Below are 21130 nucleotides of genomic sequence, written 5' to 3'. Positions count from 1 at the left end.
TTAAGATAGTGTTTGTTAATCAAGATATATGGATTGAAAAAGTGATATAGAATACATTATAAACAAAAATAGTTTTTATTAAATTTATCTGATGATTCTTAAAAACGAAATTACATTATTTATTATTTGAGTTTTTATAAATAAATTTATTTTAGTCATTTTAGATAAATTTATCTTGATCTTTATAGGTAAGAAAAAATAATATATGTGTTATCCAGTGCATTTAAAAAAATTTAACAAACAGTTTGATAAAAATTTTAAAATAATTTTCAGTATTATCTTGATTTGAAAAATATTTTAACTTAATCTTCATATAATATAATTTTATTCATTTTCACAAACGTTATATTAAAAAAAAAATCATTAAACAACAATGAAGCCGGGTAAGCTTTCACCTTGCCTGCCTGCCATTTATATGAGAATGGTTCTAGACCTGGTTTTATGTTTTTATTATGTTTTCACTGTCTTTTCAATACCAGAGTGGCACATCAAATGTCACTCTTAAGTATCCAAATAATATTCAGAAAGAAAAAACTAAAAATCAACTAGCTTTTAATTAAATGATTTCAACTGTAATCATTCTTCCTTGCTCCAACAATATTTATTAATAATTTTAATTATCAGAGTTGAAGAAAGCTCTTTCTTGCATTAATGCATTCAACCTAACCCAACCCATGTGCTAAAAAAAAGAAGGATATGGTAAGAGGGTGATGTTAGCAATATTGGAAGGACATATAGATTAAGACTATTATACAGATTAACTTTCAAGAGTAAAATAATAAATTCCTTTTAAATTAATTAAAGCAGTCGTTATTTTGATTTATAATTTCAAAAGTAGTAGGGTTATGTGTCCTTCATATGATTGTTTTGTAAAGTCTTTCTTATTTTATTTGGTAAAAATCTTACCAAGTGCAAAATATATAAATTACAACAGAAGAGAAATATTTATAGAGAGAAAAAAAAAAGAAATTCTTGAAGATTAGGTTAGTGGTAAGGGGTTACAATCAATTTCTTTGTATTTAGAATTCAAAGGATATGCCCTCTATAGGGGTGGATATTGAAAAAACTGGTGATAGTGAGAGACTGGTGAATGGCGATTATGAAAGAATAGATAGTTTTAGTTTTAGAGAATATAAAAAATATTTCTATGAAATCTAAATCTCAGTTTAAAAAAAGAGAAAACATAAAATTAAAAAGACGAATAAAGGATCTAAAAGATCAAGCCAAGTGAATAAGGATCCAAAATGATGCATATGATGTCTAGCATATTTTTCTTGTACAAATATATTGTGAAGCGTGTATATTTTTGTTAATTTTAAATTTTATATTGTTACATTCTCATTTTAATATTTTTGCAATGCTTAGGGTATGCATTAATTTTTCGTTATAATGTAGATGTTTTGTGACTCTTTTGAATGCATGCTTATTTATAAAAAATTAAAAAATTAAACTAAAACACACATGATTTATAAAATTATTACATGTGTCTCCTAAATTTACTTAATAAAAACCAAAAAAATAAAGGTAAACGGCCTCAAAGTCAAGGGTGCAAATGTGGTAGGTGAGATTGACAAGTTACCAGAGCACCTAGACTAACTGATTCAGTGCACAAGCATGGAGTAAATTAAGATCTCCTATTATGTAGGTACCTATGATCCACGCAAATGTCTCAAAAGTGTTTGAGGTTTTATTTTTTTTAAATGTTCAAAAATACTTTTGAATAATTTTTATTTCATATTATATTTGTTTTTCATTTAAATTAGATGAATATAACTAATGAAAATTGATAGTTAATTTACTTAGGGTTCTAATAATTAATTATTCTCAAGTGAGAAAGTTGGCATTTGGTTAGAAATTTATCCTAAAAAGCCTTAATTTTGGGATAGGACCAAAAAAATTAGCTTGTAGGGAAAAACTATGAAGTTAAATAACATATTGATGCCTTAAGTGGGTTTGTGAAGCCACTAATTTTCCCAAATTTTATCTAAGATTTGAGGGTTGGTGTAACGTTAAGCCCTGCAAATGAGTTGTTGGGAGCTAGGAGTAGGACATCTTAACCATCTCTTATTGACTCTCTCTCTCTCTCAGCGCTTGTGTTGGATGCATGATAGGTACAACATTGGTTTGGACTAACCATATACAAGACTCCATCTCCCAAAGACATGCTTGCGTCTGCCTAATTAAAAAAAGTTTTTAACAACCACTCAATCACATCACTTTAATATATGCACACGCATATATTCATGACAAAATATATATTTTAATCTTAATACTTAAAAGGAGATGATTTTTTATGACATCTTTATCCTTTTTTGAGTGATTAATCATTACTCGAGTACAATATAAACTTTATTAAATACTATATAAAATCAATCATTATTAATTATTAATGATGTCCAGACACAATAATATACAATGTCGATATCAAGAGTTGTACTATATAGTGTGTGACTTTCTAGATTTACTATCCGTTAACAATTAGATAGCACCAAAACTCATTTTTGCATTGACTAATCATTTGATCTATCACCATAATCTATTTATATCCCGATAATAATTTGTATGCTTTTTTTAATTTAAACATTCGAATTTTTTGTTATGTTTCTATTTAGAAGTGAAGAAAAGCTCCAAATTTTTTCTTTTTCTAAATTTATAATTAACATTTTAAAAAATCACAGACATCGTACTTCAAATACTATTAACAACATAAACACTTTTGTTAATACATCTTCTAGTAATTTTATTGTTAAAAGTATTATTATCAATCATTAATCAAACACTAATAACGTTCTCAAATCATCAAGCCAAATGCTAAATTATTTTTCTTTAACAAAAATAATAATTGTGATGACATCAGAATGCCAGTTAGGCTAATTTGAGTCCTCTGAATCAAACTTATCCCAATATTAATGGGAAGCCCACTTCCTTAATGGGTTTATTCTTTTTGGATTAACCATCTCTTAATGCTTTGGATTATGAGAATTTTGGAATTTAAACCCATCAGCATGGTGGGCTACACATCTCCATCCCATTGCTTGGGCTTATTGCCATTTTAGAGATGGTCCAATAGTTAACAACTTTCTTAGCTTGGCCCAACCCACATGGAACCAGATCTAATTGATGTTAATCAATGGAATTATGGAAGTCTAATTGGGGCAATGCTCTTTCATATACCCGGTCATTTAAATTGGATTGGAGTTAAGACTTGTGGGAACTACATAAAATAAAATACAATTAATTGATAAAAATATTCATTTATATTATAAGAAATTAAAAAAAAATCTTATAAAAATAGTATTTAATTATAAAAAATCATATATTTACCGATTATATGTTAAGAAATTATTTTCCTTTTTTAGGTAATTAAAAAATTATTTCCCTTTTTTTTTTGTAGGGTGGGTTGTTGAAATAAATAATTAATTAATGCCCTTAAACCTGTGGCTTATTGCTACATAGAGTTGCTTTCATAGGCTACAAATAGACACGTGAGTGACCAGAATTCTTATATTCAAAATAATTTAATTATTAGGTAACATGAGCTGTTTGTTGGAATGCAAGTCCCAGCTCTTTACTGCTTGTGACAAAGATGCCTATTTTAGTTGAGCAGTGCAACTTTCCCAACAAAGCTGCTGAGAGGCTTATTGAGGGATCATAAAAAGAACAAAAAAACCTTCGCCTCAACTGTAAATTTTCAAAAATTGTCACTTCTTGCCCGCTGCTATCTCTTCTTTCCATGACTGTCGATGCAACCACAATCGCCGCTACCTTTGCCTTGCCGCCTTGTCGTTGTCGCCTCACCTCGTTGTTTCTTTGACCGCTGCTGAGAGGATGCAGTGACAGTTGAAAAGGCAACGAGACAAGATGATGACAACAAGACAACAACGGCAAGAGAACAGTGGTCAGTGATTACATTGATGGCCATAAAAAGCAAAAAAGAGCAATGAGTAAGCTGTGACAATTTTTTATTTTGATATTTTTAACATTTGTTAGTATGCGGCAAAGTAGATTAGCTCATTTTAGTTTTTCTTATAATTTAAAAGCTTGTGACAAGGATGGGCGAAATCCATATTTGTCCCATGCTTTTAAAATTATCACAGCTGGGGCTTGTATTCCAACAAACTGCTCATGTTAACTAATAATTAAATTATTTTGAATAAATTTGTAACATCCCACGTAGAGTGATAAGAAGAATCAGAATAACTTATTCTTATGAGTTTATACGAACTTTTTAAGGAGTCACCCATCATTGAGTTTCATCAACTCAAGCATGCTTAACTCGGGAATTCTTTATTTACATTCAACACAAAAAGTATCTAGCTAGTATTATTTCTTTTCTTACTTATTCTGGATATATACTACTCTTCTCTGTGCTCTTGTGGTATTACATTCTGCATCCCTTGAACACATAACGTCCTCATCATGCGACCTTACAACCGATCACAGATCTCCCCCCTTTACATGGCCAATGTGAAATTTGCCTAAGGTGCCTATACGCACCCCTCATAGGGACTCAGTATTCTCACTGAGGTTTGCCCCACAATTGCGTTTAGAGGCTTGGAGGTCGGCTCTGATATCATTTGTAACATCCCGTATCGAGCGATAAAAAGAACCAAAACAACTTATCCTGATGGGCTTACACGAACTTTCTAGGGGGTCACCCATCTCTAAGCTTCCCCAGCTCAAACACGTTTAACCCTGGAGTTCTTTATCTACATTCAGCCCAAAAGACATCAAAGTGGTATTGTTTCATTTTTTACCTATTCTCTATATATATTATCATTCTTTATGCTCTTAGGGTATTACAAAATTATAAATATACATATATATATATAATAACCAGTATTCCTCGATAAAAGTAATCAACATGGGCAAAATTCATATTTTTGTCTCGGTACTTTCATTTTTTTTTATTTCAATTACATTTCTAAACTTGATTTTTGAATTAATTTAATTTATATACTTTGACCTTTTTTTCTTATAACAATTCAAATTTTTCGTTATTTTGATTATATCCTTTAATCTGTATTTTTATGTATAAAAAAAAAAGATAAAGTTAGATAATAAAATATACATTACACTCTGTTCGCATTAAAGTATATGAGTTAAATTGACTTAAAAATATAAATTCAAGAGTATAATCAAAATTCAAAAGTCCACCCAAAAAAAAAGTCAAAGTCCATGAATTAAATTAATTCAAAAATATAAATTTAAAAGTGTAATTAAAATAATAAAAAATTTAAATTTTTACATAAAATAAAACATAAAAATACAAAAATAAATTATAGATTTGACCATAAATAGTAATAGTAAAATAACGTCAAAATTATAGTTGAAATATAACATTTAGTTGAAAGACAACAATAAGGTTAGAAGATAAGTTCAGCATGTACTGTTTCAAATGTCTAGATCTAAATATATATAAATTATGTCTTCATCTATTGTTAGGAATTAGTCAGGAAAAAACTCAAACACTCTCAGTGAATAAAAAAAAAAAAATGTCACAATCCAACAGCCAAGCAACTTGAGTTTTTATTATTAATCCTAATTAAGTTTTTCTTATATTTGTCCAAAGTCAATGAATAAAAAAGAAAAAATGTCACAATCCAACAGCCAGGCAACTTGAGTTTTCATTATTAATCCTAATTATTCCCATGATTGAAGTTTTTCTTATATTTGTCCTAAGAGTTTTGTTACCTGTACGTATTAAATGACGCATAAGTTGACGCAGGAGAGAAATCGCGATAAATTGACAATTAAAATATCATGATATTTTCATTTAAAGGATGAAAATGTCTCTCTCCCCAATTTTCCCTCACCCTCTCTCTCTCTCTCCTGTGCGTCAATTCAATACGTACAAGTAGCGAAACTCTTGTTCTAGTGCGTGGAATGGATGAAGTGTAATGATGATAAGCAATAAATTTTTGTACAATATAAGATATTAATATTTACATAAAAATACAATTAATTAAATCATAAAATTTTAGTATTTAAAAAGGTCATAGCTCAATTGTATAAGAGTTTTGAAACATTATTTTACAAATATGAGATTATGAGTAATTAAATATTTTACACCGTAAGATTCACTAATTTAAGTAAAAGATGAATATTATTGTTAATAAAAATTTTATCAAAAATTATAAGGTGAGATAATGTGATATATGTGTTCATTTATTATTTTATTTAAGGTCTAATAAAAATAATATTTGATGATATTGAAAAGACCAATAACAATACAAATAAAATGATGTTACGATAATAACAAAATATAATATTGTCACGACTTAGATGAAGTAGGATGTTATTATTTTTTATTTATAATTATGTGTTAAAAGTAGTTAAGTATAGTAGAGTAGTGGAAGTAAAATTGTTAACTATTGTAATTACCGTAAATAATTGTTAGATAATTTTATATAAAATTATAATTCATCGAAGAGAGTAAGAAGTAAGGAATATCATAATTCTAATTCTCCCTTAATTCTCTATTTTCCCTCATTATTCTCTTTATTTATCTCTCATTTCTCTAAATTTGCCCTTATTATTTTATAGTTCCTCCATCATTTCTCTCCCTTTTCATTCTATCCTCAATTAAAAAAATTTATAGTTAGGACTGATCTGACAAATATTTCTCAATTTCATTGGTTTCATATAATATAGTTATCCTTTTATTCAAAAATGTGTGTGTATATATATAATCACCCAAAAAAAGAATACTGTTATATCCATCCGTAGTCTTTCTAAGTCATCCCTTCACAGATGGTGGGCGCAATCTTCCCCAACACCAGAAGGCATATACTTCTGTCTGTATGTTCATTTGTGAGGAAAAAAAGAAAAGAATGGAACGAAAGGAAACAAAACCTCCTTCTTTGACTACACCTCTGATCACAGTCACAGATATCAATGAAGTGCAAGATGGAAACGACCCTGGGCTTGAGAGGGAGAGGCAAACCGAGAAGAAGGCCATAGCGATTGATGAGAGGAAGGAGGCGGCTGCAGTGGGAGAAGTGAAGAAGCAGCTATGGCTTGCAGGGCCACTCATCTGTGTGAGCCTCTTGCAGTTCTGTTTGCAGCTTATTTCCATCATGTTTGTGGGTCATCTTGGAGAGCTGCCTCTCTCTGGTGCTTCCATGGCTAGCTCCTTTGCCTCTGTTACTGGCTTCAGCTTGCTGGTGAGTTGGGATTTTCTTCAAATTAATCTTCTTGTGCGTTGGGCGATTGCTGGTTGATTCCGTGCTTTTCTCTTATGGTTTTTTCAAAATCTTTTCTCATTGTTATTAGATGTAGCAGCAGATCCCAAGAATACCAAAAGTTATGTCTTGAATTTTAAATCAAAAGCCATGTTTCTTTGTAAATAATCGTTATCTTTTATGAAAAAGAATGCCTACTTACAAGAAATCGTGTATTTGAAGACATAACTAAATGTATTTTTAACAACTAAAAGTACAGGCTTGAAAATGAACATTTAGTTGCTTTTTCCAACCATATTTTGCCATATACTCACTGTATACTTCTCACTATATGGTTAGAGTCGTAGAAACCACCTCTTCACAAGGAAAGGGGGAGACTGCATGCAAATCTAACCTTCCTTCGACCCTCGAAACTCACTATATAATCCTCTTTGTGACTGAAAGGGCACTTAACAGATACAATCTGATGTTTTACACTATTGTTTGCTCATTTCTAAGCCCGTTCTACGCTAGAATTCCATGGAGTTTGTCACTCCGCTTCACCATTTGTATATATGTTCTTGAGCAGCTGGGGATGGCAAGTGCACTGGACACACTGTGTGGCCAATCCTATGGAGCAGAGCAGTATCGTATGCTGGGGATTCATATGCAGAGAGCTATGCTTATTCTTTCATTTGTAAGCATACCCCTTGCTCTCATTTGGGCAAACACGAGCCCCATTCTCGTGGCCTTAGGCCAAGATGCTGAGATATCCGCAGCAGCCCAGCTCTATGCCCGGTTCATGATCCCAAGCCTATTCGCTTACTGCCTTCTTCAGTGCCTTGTCAAGTTCTTGCAAACACAAAACATTGTCTTCCCAATGATGATAAGCTCTGGAATCACTACTCTGCTCCACCTCCTTGTGTGTTGGATTCTGGTGTTCAAAACCGGCCTAGGCATCCGCGGAGCAGCCTTGGCCAATTCCTTCTCATATTGGGTAAATGCCTTGCTGTTGATACTCTACATCAAGTTCTCCCCTTCTTGTGCAAAAACTTGGACTGGCTTCTCAAAAGAGGCCTTCCACAATATCCCCACTTTTCTCAGACTTGCAATCCCTTCTGCTGTCATGATCTGGTAAGTTTCTCATCTTTATAAGGCCTTACAAAAGATAAGCATAGATAGAAGTAACTGGCTGGCTAGAATCCGTGTACTTGACCACGCATAGTGGGATGAAAGCTTAATACGTTGTTTGTTGTTGTATGGTAATGCTGCAACATGATCTTGTTGAACAGCTTGGAGATGTGGTCGTTTGAATTGATGGTCCTACTCTCCGGTCTTCTTCCTAATCCCAAGCTAGAAACCTCGGTGCTTTCTATATCGTAAACAGCTGGCTCTTCCTCTTGAAACTTCATTACAGTCGATTTCTTGAATGAAATTCCACATTATCATCTATTACTAAACTAGAACTGTTGTCCCTGCAGCCTTAATACAGCTGCGACAGTTTGGATGATCCCCTATGGACTTAGTAATGCAGTAAGGTCTGTAAACTAAACCAAATCTACTGACTTTTGACTATGTTCCAATTTTCTTGGCACTGAAACTTTGTTCCATAATGTTTTGTGGCAATTGATCCATTTGGCATGGTTTTCTGCTAATGTAGCACAAGGGTCTCGAACGAGGTAGGGGCCGGGCACCCTCAAGCTGCTCGGTTGGCTGTTCGTGTTGTCCTAGGCATGGCAGCTACAGAGGGCATTGTGGTAGGAACAGTAATGATTCTAATCCGAAACATCTGGGGCTACGCCTACAGCAACGAAACAGAAGTGGTCAGATATGTAGCGGCCATGATGCCAATCCTGGCAGTGTCCAATTTCTTGGATGGACTGCAGTGTGTTCTCTCAGGTCTTCTCTGCATTCTATACATCTCTTCTTTAAGCTCTGAACCAAAAGAAAATAAAGGAATGGTCATATGAATCACACAAGAAGCTTGAGCTTGAGTCTTAGGGTACTAGATTTAACAAGTGGGTATTGACCCAATGTGATTGTGTCTGTTTATTTTAGATTTTCTCCCAAATTTGGTTTGGTTCTAGTTCTAATATTTGGACATGACCCTATCCAATTATTATAAGTAATAATATATCATTATATTAAAACACTAACAACAGTTTACTGTTGTTAGGTTCAGCAGCAGCAACCTAATGTTTTCGCGCCAGCAAAAGTTACTGCTGAAACTTGGATTGTTATTTTTTTACGTTACTTTAAGGTGCTAAAATGTAGTTTTTTGGATGCTAATTTTAGAATTTATGTTAAAAAAAGGTCTCATTGATGATGTTATTTTAGTTTGTTGTGGATTTTATGTCGTAGAATTCCCATAGCATTGTATAAATTTTGAAACTGAGACCTAGTGCTATCTAACTTGAATTTATTTGGGTTGGGTTGGTTCGATTTTACTTAATATTGGGCTGGTTATGGGTCTAAATTTACAAACGGGAGTATAATTAGTTCTAATTTAGGTCAAGTAAAGCTTAAATCAATCTGAGCCATGTACACCCCTAATTTTGCTCTTTGTTAACATTTTAGGTACTGTTAGAGGGTGTGGCAGGCAGAAGATTGGTGCATTTATCAACCTGGGATCATATTATCTTATGGGCATCCCTTGTGCCATAATGTTTGCCTTTGTCCTACAAATTAAAGGAAAGGTATCTTTACATCATCCTTCTCTTGTTTCAGCTTCTTCCTCCTCCACTATATCTTGTTTGATCTTTCACTTCATTGATAGCAAGGTTTGAATGTTGGGTTTTCTCATCTTTTCTTTCATGTAGGGCCTCTGGTTGGGGATTATCTGTGGACTCATTGTTCAAGTTTTGTCACTTCTTACCATTACAATACGCACTAATTGGGAGCAAGAAGTAGTCTCCCCTTCCCCCACCTTCTCAATTTTCTTCTACTTCATTTTCATCCTTCTTTTCATGTTAACTGTTTCAACTTTCTTAATGCTCAGGCAAAGAAGGCAACAGAAAGAGTATATGACTCCCTGTTCCCAGCGGACAGGTCATGACAAGGAGAAACGTCCAACACATTTGGAGTGACATGGAGACTATTGATGAAGTTTGATGAATTCCCGGCTGGTAGTGAACAAGATAGCTAACAGTATTTGGATTACAGAGCACAGATGATGGAAGAAGGTGACCAAGTTAACAGTTAGCTCTATAGGGTCCAGAATAAACCTTCATTCGATGCTCGATAAATACCCCAGGCAGGAAGAAGGATGAGAAGTAGCTTTAGCAATGCCAGTTCTTGAATCCTATATCTGATTGGATCTCTAATAGATGTTCTCTTCTCTTCTTTCTCGTTCCCTTTCTCTGCCTTTTATTTATAGCAACATATTAAACCTTTATGTCTAAACAGTCGGTGACATAAATTTTAATTCATCAATCATTTTATGCATATCCTGCTGCCAGCGCATTACATCAAAGGTTCACTGAGAATTTCTGAAGAGCTAAAAGAATCTTGCGAGTAGCTACAGAAATAGTTGGTTGACGATCTAAATAATGGGTTCAAATCAAAGCAAGTGTCATATAGGCCAGAGTACCAGTCACACAAGAACTGAAGGCTACATTAAAACAACAGTGGACCAAGCCTTAAATCTCACTCTGAGGTCGGACTTACCTTTGCCCAATCAGTGCAAGTGTGGGGCTGTCAGTTTGTCACAGAAGCAAGTAGAAATTCATGTTATAGCAATAGCCCTTGCCTTGATCCTTATTTCAACAAAGAGCAATGACCCAATAACATCTAAGGCTGGAAAGCTTGAAGCAAAAATTAGGAGAAAATTGAACGAAGGGTAAAATGTAAACCAATACCATGGAAGATTGCATCAAGGCAGCGAAGTCAAAGGAGTGCAATTTCAGAACCAAAAAGGCAGGCCACACATTGTTATGTGACAAAGTACATATCCAAGCAAATAATAGGAATCAAACAAATCATGGGGATAATCCTTATTGTTGTTATAAAAGCTGTTCAATTTACTTTATAACAAGCATTGCCCGAACACCAGGTCTGTCTCAACTCAAAGTAAAAAAAAAAAAATGCCAGAGGTGTGAAATCTATTATCCCAATTCACTGCACTCTCATTAACCATAAATTCATTATTGGCAACATCTTCAAAATTGCGCATGCAGGTGCTAGTGTACACTTCACCATGGATCACAAAAGAGGGTTACTTTCTCTCTTTACAATTTTGTAGGCACTGCCTTCAATAAGATATTATGTTGATCAGCTACTTCCACTGAGGTCTGCATTCTCCTACAAATTTCAAAATAAACAAATAAAAAAAGTGGGAGAATTAAACGAGAGAACATTATAAACAAATAAACAATAGGCAGTTAGTCAGCCAGCCTTTAGTAAGCACCACTATGCACCTTATAAAGCAATAGCTGCTCCCTCGGAAGAACAGAAAACCCGTCAAGAGGTGTATATGTTAAATTACTCTTCTTCAGGGAGTTGGAATTCAAGATCCAATTTCCTCTTTAGGTGTGACCTGTCGGCACTGCAGAAGCAGGAGCAAAAGAATATCAAAGGGCTATATCAATCACCTCCCAGGTTCCTCACCAGATTATGTATTTACAAATTTTGACTCCATATAGAGATGATAACGGGGTCAACATCAATTTTCCAACATTGGCACCAGATTATGTATTTCCAACATGCACTAGCAAAATTATGCATTCACAGTTTTTGCTTTTAAGTTTTTTATGTTCATCTGTGCATTATTTTTCATTTTCCCACTAGAAATTTAGTTAACTTGAAATGAAATAAAAAAAGAAAAAGAAAAAGTACATCTAAACTTGCAAAGTTAGTAACTTATTCAGTTGTCTTATACAACTGTTAATCTGATACTCAAAATATTATAACTATGAATTTGATTCTCTACATGCGAGAACATGAGCATCCAATTTCCTAAAGATCCTAATCCTTTTGAACTTTCTATCTTGGGTATGGAAAACTTAGATAATCTCCAAGAATAGGATGGAAATGGGGTATGCCAGAGATTCTTTCATTGGAAAGAAAGATGACATTTTTATGTACACTTCTAGTCCCAAACATTATGCCAGAGATTCCATGTCAACAAAGATTTCAAAATATCCCTACTATTTTAGAACATGTCCTATTCAAATAGCAATGAATCAAAGCACGTTAATGCTACTCCGGAAGCCCAAGGAGTCAATGCTATGGATACATAAAACATAGGATTTCCAATCATATACCCCCTCATCCCCAAAAAAACACAAAAACAGAAGGGGAAACAAAAAGGAGGGAAGCAGGTACCTTTTTCACTTCATTCATTTTTAATATATAATATACAATGTACAATATAGAAAGGTAGTGCACAAACCAAACATACTTCGTAAAGAGAATAAACTTCCCCTTTTTGGAATAACCAAAATGAAAATCAGAAAGTGTTCAATTTATAATAATTAGCACAAATCTAACATGCATCTGCTATAGATGCAATTTCTACTTAACTGAAAGCAACGAACTCTGATGGGGACATCCACAATACAAGAGACTCCCCACTTTGTGAGGATCAAGGAAGGTTCGCATTTGTACACAATCTTCTCTTTACTTTTTTTGATACGCATAGAAAAAAATAAAAAGATGACAGTAGGCAGGAGCATAGAATGCACCATAGTTTTCCATATTATTATCAGATCAAAAAGAGACTTCAGATATGCTGAAAAAACCTTGACAAAATTAAAAGCTTGGGGTATCCTTCCAGTGGAAATAGTAAAGCAGTAAATGAGTGATGTTAAGGCACATGAGAGGACTCTTAACACACCCTATTAGAAAGGCATGTCTTCATTTACATTTGTTCAGCCATGAGGGAATCTTTTAGACCTCGTATAGGCTATTGAGTTGATGGGCATGCCTTTACTAGGGTCTGAGTTCAGATCTTAGTGATAGGAATGCCCTTGCCTTCCCTTTCAAGGATTGGCCACAGAGAGAGAAGAAACGGTTCCTTGCCCAAACTCAGGTCATATTCCAAAGTCTTGGATTATGGAGGTATGCATGAAGGAAAAGGCTCTTTCAGTTTTGCAAATATGACTAAAGGTCAATGGTTTTACTACTAATAGGGAGTTTTTGGAATTTTTTATAAAATTAGCTTTTCTTTTTGTGTGTGCGCTTACACAACTAGCATTAGATTCAAGATTTTACCAAATAGCATCAGATGTCATTCAAGCCTAGGCCTCGGCCTGGCGGGCCTCTCTCGCTTCTCTTTGCCAACACTTTAGCAAAAGATGTCGAGTGTTTTGGAATAGGAAAAGCAGACCTGCCAGTTACACTAGCGGGCTTGCTTTGCCTCGCAAAAACTGATACCACCAGTTAGACTGGTGGGTCACTCTCGATCCAGGCTTGAAAGCTATAGATGCTACCAATTCAGTAAAAATCACAAAACCGATTCTAGTTGCATAAGAAATTGCCAATCTAATAAAAAAAAAAAGAGTTTTTCTTTGTCCAGTTTGCCAAAGCAAGTGGTGGCAAAGAAGCCAAGAATTCTGAAGACTGATTTGAAGAAAGGTAATATAGAGGAGCTTGGTAATTAATTACCAAAGATTGATTTCAAGAAGTATAGAATACCATAGACTATCCAACACCTGGATTAATTACCAAAGCAAGGTTTATTATCAGTGGAGAACTTGCATGGAGAAGCAAGGGACAAAGAAGACCGTGTTTTATTGCCAGACATATATAGACAAAGAAGGCTAGATCTCCACGTGGTAAACTAAGGTTAGATAATGAAGTGACAGATACTTCAGTTCTTTCATAGAATGAATAATGTTTATAGAAGACATTATTGGAATCCTGGTGACTCATGTGGAGGAGTGAAGATGAGAAAGCTGAGAAAAAGGAGGCAAAGGTACATTTCTATTAGCAGCTAATTTGGGAATCCAGGTCCCTAGGTTGGACAGCTAGGAATTTTCCACAACATTGTGGAAAGGGACTTGGAACTTTATTTCACCAGGGAGGCAACCAATGGAATGGGGAAAAGGTCCCAAGTTAGGACAGTTTCTCCAAGGCTTCAATCTCAGCAGGATGGTATGTTTTTCGAGATGATATGAGGTTATGGGTGAAAATTTTAAATGAGATTGAACATAACATCCATTGCTCTTGTCCAAAAGAAGGGTGATACTTCCAAATTGAAATTTTTTAGGCCAGATGGCATTGTCAATTGCTATTATAAATTGGTAAGGAAGATTGCATGAATAAGTTATCCTGAAGACTGAATAATGCAGTCAATGATATTACACCTGGGTTGGCAAAAGGGATATTCTTTATCATAGTTAGGTGACAAATGAAATGGTTGACTCTTGAATCGATATGGAGCTCCAGGATGAGTATGCAAATTAGATATTGAGAATGCTTTGTTTCTCTATATTCATTGAATAACTTCGGTAAATGTTGGTATCAAAGGCATGTCTAAAATGTAAAGTGATCTTCATGAGAGTCCATACTTTTAGTCATGTTAAGACCTGGCAGCTTTTTATAGACAAATTATTCAAGATGCTTCATACCATGCGCTTCCCCAGGCAAAGTAAACTTTCATGGGTCTAGGCAAAAATAGTGCCCTTTCAATTTCAGCCAAATTATAACTGAGTAGGAAGTGAATTTCTAAATTCAGCTTCACTGAGACCCATAAAACACTCAGATGCCATCAAGTAAATGTAAAACAGTTTTCTCATCACCTGTTAATTGTTGGTCTAATAGGTGGTCTGGATTCAAAGACAGAAAAATCCAATGACATTGGCACATGCTCATTTCTCTCACTGGCTGCTGGTCTGTTTTCATCTGTATTGAGGCCAGGATTATCAACTTGGTATGCACTGCCTTCAAAACCCTCTCGATGTGGCATCACTCTTCTTGATTTTCTTGGAGGGGACAACACAGTTGGACCTTCAAGTGGATTGAAATCTGAAACCTTTGAATTCAGGGATTCCTTCTTTGGGGCAGGTCTTGGGAGCAATGCTGGTTCTGTAGGAGGTGGTCCAGATGAGAAGTACCTAAAAGAAAACATAAATGAGAGACAGAAATTCTGAAATTTTCCAACTTAAGTGACAATTTTTCATACCTATGCTCCAATGCCTGCTGTGCAGAAATTCTACCTTTCGGATCATATGCAAACATCTTTGACAAGAGATCTAATGCATCATCACCAGCCATAGGAAACAATTGACGAAGAGGCTGTCCAGGAACATATTGGTATTCCACATAGTCAGGAAGGTATTGCATATCAGGCCACTGAGAGGGCTTTGGAGTCCCAAAAGCAGCGAAGATTTTCCCCAGTTGATCAATATCACTATTACCCTAACCAATAAATTATTTAAGAAAACAAATTAATCATTTGAATTCCAAATCCATTGTTTGGTTACATAAGTTTTGGAAGCATTTGGATTTGAGTCCAAATCCACCCTGGATTTAGACCTAAGAAATAGAAAGATTTTACATAAAACCTACATTGGTGTCATTTCAAATGGCATATTTTGAAAATGATATCATTTGAAATTCCTCTACTCAAAAGCAACCTATGTTAAATGCTAGTGAGCTACAAGTTGGGCAAAAATGCAGGTAGCTTAAAGGAATAATTTGCCCACTCGTCTAATATAGTAACAATCTCATAATGAGGAAATGTACAAATAAAACAGATGAACCAAAAATAGTGCAAGAAAACATCTTTGTCCATAATAGTTGTATGAAGTCAGCAAAAGATTAAAAAAGAGGTTACTATTAATGCAGCATGTTGATGCAAAAATGAACTTGATGGATGATAGAATAGGGGCATTGTTTCTTTCCTTTTTTTTTTCTCTTTCTTCATGTCAGTAAATATGAGCCAAAAGCAACATAACCCGTGTTATAGTAAAAGGCCAAGAATTTGTTTATCCTGATGAACCTTGGTGACATTTTTTTTATCCTCACAAATAATCCACAAGGCTCAACCACCACTACTGGAGTTCCGTTATAGTATAATCAAATTCCATTTGACACCTTCCAGAAACCACTAGTGGAAACAGCAGAGCCCCAATTTCACATGGTAACTGTCACACGCACTCTTGTAAATATGTCAAACACCCATCAAAATATCATGAGGAAAAATCATTATCCATAACCTCCAAACTGTCATAACCTTAGGAGCAATAGAAGGGCAATATTGTAATAGTCTTATAATAATTTGTTAGGAGATATTTGCAATTTGTTAGGACCACATGGGTGCTGTTATGATTCAGTTAACAGTCAAATTTGCCTATAAAAGGGCTACTGTAAGAGGAGGGGATTATGCTTGAATTGATTGAATGAAATTCTGATTTCTCTCTAACATTTCTCTCCAATCTCCCTCTCTTTTCTCTCTACTACTCTCCCTCATTTCTATCTAAATTCTTACCAATTTCTGTCCAATCTCCCTCTCCCATCATTCTGTTCTTGATCTTACTTCAATTGGATCCTTCCGATTGCCAATCCAATCCTAGGCTAAACCCTAGGTTCATGACACAAACACACTTTCATTAATTACCAAAACTCTCCTATGCATACCTTAGCCCTTAATTTTTGTTTTTCCTAACAGATCTAAAAAGTGAAAAACATGTATTATCCAAACTCTCGAGGATGCAATTCTTCTAAAATTACAGCAAACATACACCTTCCACACAAAAAAAAAAAAAAAATCCCAATCTCTTTCTGTCAAGATAGCTAGAGGCTTTCTTCCATGGTTGAGGGACTAATGAGGGCAGGATTGGATATTTCATTCCATGAGCCATGGGTCCCCATGCCCCTAATTTGGTCCAGAGATATGGTCTAGATGGATTTCCAAGCCCCCCAAAAAATGGGTATTTGCAATCCTATTGAGGTGTTACCCCATCAATAAAGATCCAAAATTCTTATATGTAGTTAATACAATGCCTTATCCAACACTATATCAGTGTTGCTAGAAGCATCCAAAATGCCTGGCTTAAGCACTAAAAGCACAAATTCTTTTGCTAAGCACAAGGCGGGTTTGTTTACTTTTTTATTGTTTTATAGTAAACGTGAACTGTTACTGTCTACCTTAATGCAATTGAACATGGCCATCTATTACATAATTATCTTGGGAGTGTTGTAGAAGAGAATGATTTAGTATTTGTTAGTCTTTTTTTGACATGGAGTGTTGTTGCTAATATAGCCAGAGTTGAAGAGTTTAGATGTAATATTCGAAGCAAAGGAGGCACTTGCAACAACTGGAACACCAGCAGCTTCTAGTTCAGAGTCACTTTTGGTTGAAGAAGTCAATTAGATTGCACTAATTAGAAAGATAATGCGAATTATAACTCCAATGATGAAGATGACTTTCTTTGTCTAGACTAAATCATTGGAAATGAATTTAAAAAACCCTCTTTTGTTATCTTTTAGTATAAATTTTTGTCTTGACTGTATTTTTGAGTAATTTAGTTACAGTTATTATATTATCTCTTTATTTTTTTTTCTAACATTTGCACTTTATTTCGATTGACTGTGCGTTTTCACTTTGCGCTTAGGCTCTAGAAGGCTTTTGTGCTTGGAGCCTTTAAAAACATTGATCGAGTCACTAAAATTTAATGCCATGGGAATTTTAACCCCATGACTTATTCCTAGGTATTACTAATCCCCAAACGTTTTTTTTTCCCAGCAAACAAACATAAGCATAATGCTATTCAACATCAATATTAGAATTGACAGATGCCATTCTCTTCCTCATTATTTAAGGCAATGACTAACATAGTATAGAAACAAAAGTTGGAGAAAATAATTTCAAAATGTTACCATAATACTATGTTTCCAAGTATAAAAGATTTTCTTAGTACCAAAGAGCAGTCGAGAAAAATTATCAGGCAAAGAAATTGGTAGAGAAGTAGAAAATGGAAAGAGTGAAACTAATTATAGCAACAAAAGTATGATTTTGATGCAAAATCAAGAATAGCTGTTCAACAAGTATGTAACAAATAATGAACCAGGAATAAACAACCACGAATATCTAGATTCACCTGGAGAAAAGGTCGGCGCAGGAGCAGTTCAGCAAATATACATGCTGCAGCCCAAATATCTACAGCAGGACCATAAGCCTTGGCACCAAACAGCAGCTCAGGTGACCTATACCATCGAGCAAATACCTATTGAAGAGAAATTGGCACAAAAATAAACTGTTTAAGTTAAGCAAAATAGCCAATTTAAAGAAACAGGTGTAAAAAAATGAGAAGAATATTGCTCAAGTTGAAATATGAAGATAAACTTATAAATCACAAGGCAAAAAAATATGTTCATACAGAGTGAAATATGGCAGAGGATGTTATGCTTCAAAAGTTTTTGCACCTTAAGATTGATGATCCATTAGCATTCTTAAGCATGGATCCCTGTGCAATATAGAAGAATCATACCTGGTGAGTGAACCTACGATCTGGGCTCCCAAATATACGAGCTAAACCAAAATCCGCAAGTTTAAGCTGCCCACGAGATCCTATCAATAAATTGTTTGGTTTCATATCCCTGAAAAGGACAGCCAATTAACATTCAAGACATTATTATTAACAAGGCTTAAAATAGGTCAATGGGGAAAGAAAAAGACTCACCTATGCAAGACCCATTTCTTGTGACAAAAAGCAAGTCCCTTCAAGGTCATTTGAAGGTATGACTTTGTATCAGCCGGGGAGAGTAAAATATTTCTATCACGAATAACAGCTTCTAGATCTGTCTCCATGAACTCAAAGACAAGATGCAAATTCCCCTTATGAGGGAATGCATCAATCAGCTCAATTATATTTGGATCTTTTAACTCCTTCAGCAATTTAATTTCTCTAAGAGCTGTGAAATTAACCCCTTCCTTCTGCTTCCCAAGCCGGATTTTCTTAATTGCAACTGTCTGTCCGGTCTGCTCAAATCAAAAACTAGATCCTTAAAATCATATTTTCTTAAATGCTTTAACTGAGTATGAAATTAAAAAAAAAAAAAAAAAAACTCAAAGGTGTTTTAAGTTACAAATTGAGCATGTTGCTACTTACTAGAAGAAACCAATCAAAGAAATCATATGTGTATATATGTTGGTGTCCAATTTACAAACTAACCACCAAAACCAACAAATAACATTCAAATTAAAACAGTTCCTCAAATCTCATGGCGAGACATCATGGGCCAATGCTAGTTGAAGTTAATTTTGAGCTCTTCAAACTTAATAATTTATCCAGGACCTCTTCCACGGAATTGGGTAATCACAGTGACATAGACTGATTACTTCTCCAAACCTTTTTAAATTCAATCTGTCTGAAACAGCACCGAATTTCCTTTCTTCCACCTTTCAAAACCCTAAAACAGTTGGTGCAACTGTCAACAAAGAACTGATAAAAACTCACACTCCGACTAGCTGCTGAGAAAAAAACCCTAGAATCAGAAAACAGAATCTAAAGTTTCAAGAAACTCCCTCAGATGAACCAATAACAGATGGATTTCATCGTCAATTCATTTTCTTCCTGCAGTTCTCACCCATCAATCAGTACATACCGTTAAAAAGATAAACGTGAAACTAAAGAATTGGCTAAGTGACTGCAGTTCTGTACCAGTTCACAAATTATATGAACATTTATATATATAACCCAAGCGTAAAAAATTGAGCGCCGCGATAGAAATCTTTGGCAAATCAAACGAAAAGCAGGTGTACCTTGGTGTCGATGGCCTTGTAGACGACCCCATAGGTACCTTCGCCGAGCACTTCGCGCTTCAGGTAGCGATCGGCGACCTTCTTTGACAACAACTGATCCACTTCACACATTTTTCCTTTACCTAATTTACAGACAGAACCAGCCCTGAAAATCAGGTAGAAGGCTCATCGACTACTCGTAAAACCTTTCCCAGTTTGCGATTCTTCCATTAATTCTTAACGAGAATAAAGAGGGTTTTGCGCAGAGCGAGAGAGCGAGAGCGAGAGAGAGAGAGAGTGAGGGTTTTGCAGAGAGGTCGTATGCAAAACGGCTATATTTGATGTGGAAACCGGAGACCTGACTCACCTGAGTCCTGACTCACCTGCGTTTAACCCCGATTCCGCGGCACATTCTCCTGAAATTCGGAAAATATATATATATATATTTATATATACAAGAAATTGTTAACATAAGATTTGTCAACGAGAGCAAAATCAGAGAGAAGACGTGGGCCCACCTCCCTCTCCCTGCATGCCCACGTCGGATAGACTCGATGCGAACAACAGAATATATATATATATATATATTAGCTAAATAGCATAATTTGTAATTTAATTTTATATTTTGTAATAAAATAGTTTTTATATTTTAATTTATTTTTAATAATTATTAAGTTTTTAATTTTATTATAATTTCGTCTCTTCAAATAAATTTTTATTTGATTCTACTAAAAAATTATTACGTTATAAATATATAATATAAAAAATTTTAAACGATAAATTTTTAAGAAATTATAAGAAAAAATGATTTAAAATAAAATAAAACCTCCACCACTAGGTCAGTAACATTGATCCGGCGACCATTGGATCTCTGTTTTTATGTTTTTTATTTTATTCATTTATCACATCATAATTCTTTAATAATTTTTTTAATAAAAAATAAATTTTATCAAAATTAAGAATTTAATAGTTATTATAAGACATATTAAAAATATAATGATTAATTTATTAGGAAACATAAAATTCAGAAACTAATAAAATTCTTTATCTATATATATTATCTTCCAATCCCCAAAATTATTTTAAAAAACATTAATATTAAAAGAGTTTTACTAATGATTACTCTTAAATTATTCCATCATTTATTTTCTCCAAACACTTTAAAGTCGAGCATTGTGACATGTTTGGCGGCTTCCAACTAGCTAACACTCTACTAGTTTGCTATATTGACTCACTTAATAACTGAGAATTAATATCATAAATGTTAACTTTCACATAAAAT

At 34.2% G+C, this 21130-nt stretch overlaps 2 protein-coding genes across 2 annotated transcripts; one reads left to right on the top strand and one right to left on the bottom strand.

Moving 5' to 3' along the window:
• Positions 1 to 6733: 6733 nt before the first annotated feature.
• Positions 6734 to 10607, top strand: LOC127792795 (protein DETOXIFICATION 16-like). The gene is made up of 8 exons (XM_052323382.1): positions 6734 to 7166; positions 7753 to 8297; positions 8456 to 8542; positions 8645 to 8701; positions 8824 to 9062; positions 9741 to 9859; positions 9983 to 10069; positions 10162 to 10607. The coding sequence occupies exons 1-8, from the start codon at positions 6804 to 6806 to the stop codon at positions 10216 to 10218; spliced, it is 1554 nt and encodes a 517-aa protein (XP_052179342.1). The 5' UTR covers positions 6734 to 6803; the 3' UTR covers positions 10219 to 10607.
• Positions 10608 to 11128: 521 nt separating this feature from the next.
• On the bottom strand, positions 11129 to 20146 carry LOC127792876 (cyclin-dependent kinase D-3). The gene is made up of 8 exons (XM_052323507.1): positions 19870 to 20146; positions 18788 to 19086; positions 18596 to 18704; positions 18206 to 18331; positions 15286 to 15521; positions 14903 to 15217; positions 11579 to 11706; positions 11129 to 11462 (listed from the first exon to the last, which is right to left on the bottom strand). The coding sequence occupies exons 1-7, from the start codon at positions 19978 to 19980 to the stop codon at positions 11643 to 11645; spliced, it is 1260 nt and encodes a 419-aa protein (XP_052179467.1). The 5' UTR covers positions 19981 to 20146; the 3' UTR covers positions 11129 to 11462; positions 11579 to 11642.
• Between the last annotated feature and the right edge of the window lie 984 nt (positions 20147 to 21130).

The sequence above is a fragment of the Diospyros lotus genome, unplaced genomic scaffold, assembly GCF_014633365.1.
Source record: "Diospyros lotus cultivar Yz01 unplaced genomic scaffold, ASM1463336v1 superscaf1, whole genome shotgun sequence".
Lineage (NCBI taxonomy): Eukaryota > Viridiplantae > Streptophyta > Magnoliopsida > Ericales > Ebenaceae > Diospyros > Diospyros lotus.
The sequence above is the reverse complement of the archived record's forward strand: the minus strand, read 5'-3'. Positions and strand labels throughout refer to the sequence as shown.

Bases quoted from the DNA above. Each gene is read 5' to 3' on its own strand.
- LOC127792876 (XM_052323507.1), bottom strand. From the start codon at position 19,980: ATGTGTGAAGTGGATCAGTTGTTGTCAAAGAAGGTCGCCGATCGCTAC. The intron at 18,332-18,595 runs GTATGATTCTTC...TCTCTTCAATAG, and splicing joins ATCGTAGGTTCACTCACCAG to GTATTTGCTCGATGGTATAG. The intron at 11,707-14,902 runs GTGATGAGAAAA...CTGCTTCTGCAG, and splicing joins ATTAGACCAACAATTAACAG to TGCCGACAGGTCACACCTAA.
- LOC127792795 (XM_052323382.1), top strand. From the start codon at position 6,804: ATGTTCATTTGTGAGGAAAAAAAGAAAAGAATGGAACGAAAGGAAACA. The intron at 9,860-9,982 runs GTATCTTTACAT...TCTTTCATGTAG, and splicing joins TCCTACAAATTAAAGGAAAG to GGCCTCTGGTTGGGGATTAT. The intron at 10,070-10,161 runs GTAGTCTCCCCT...CTTAATGCTCAG, and splicing joins GCACTAATTGGGAGCAAGAA to GCAAAGAAGGCAACAGAAAG.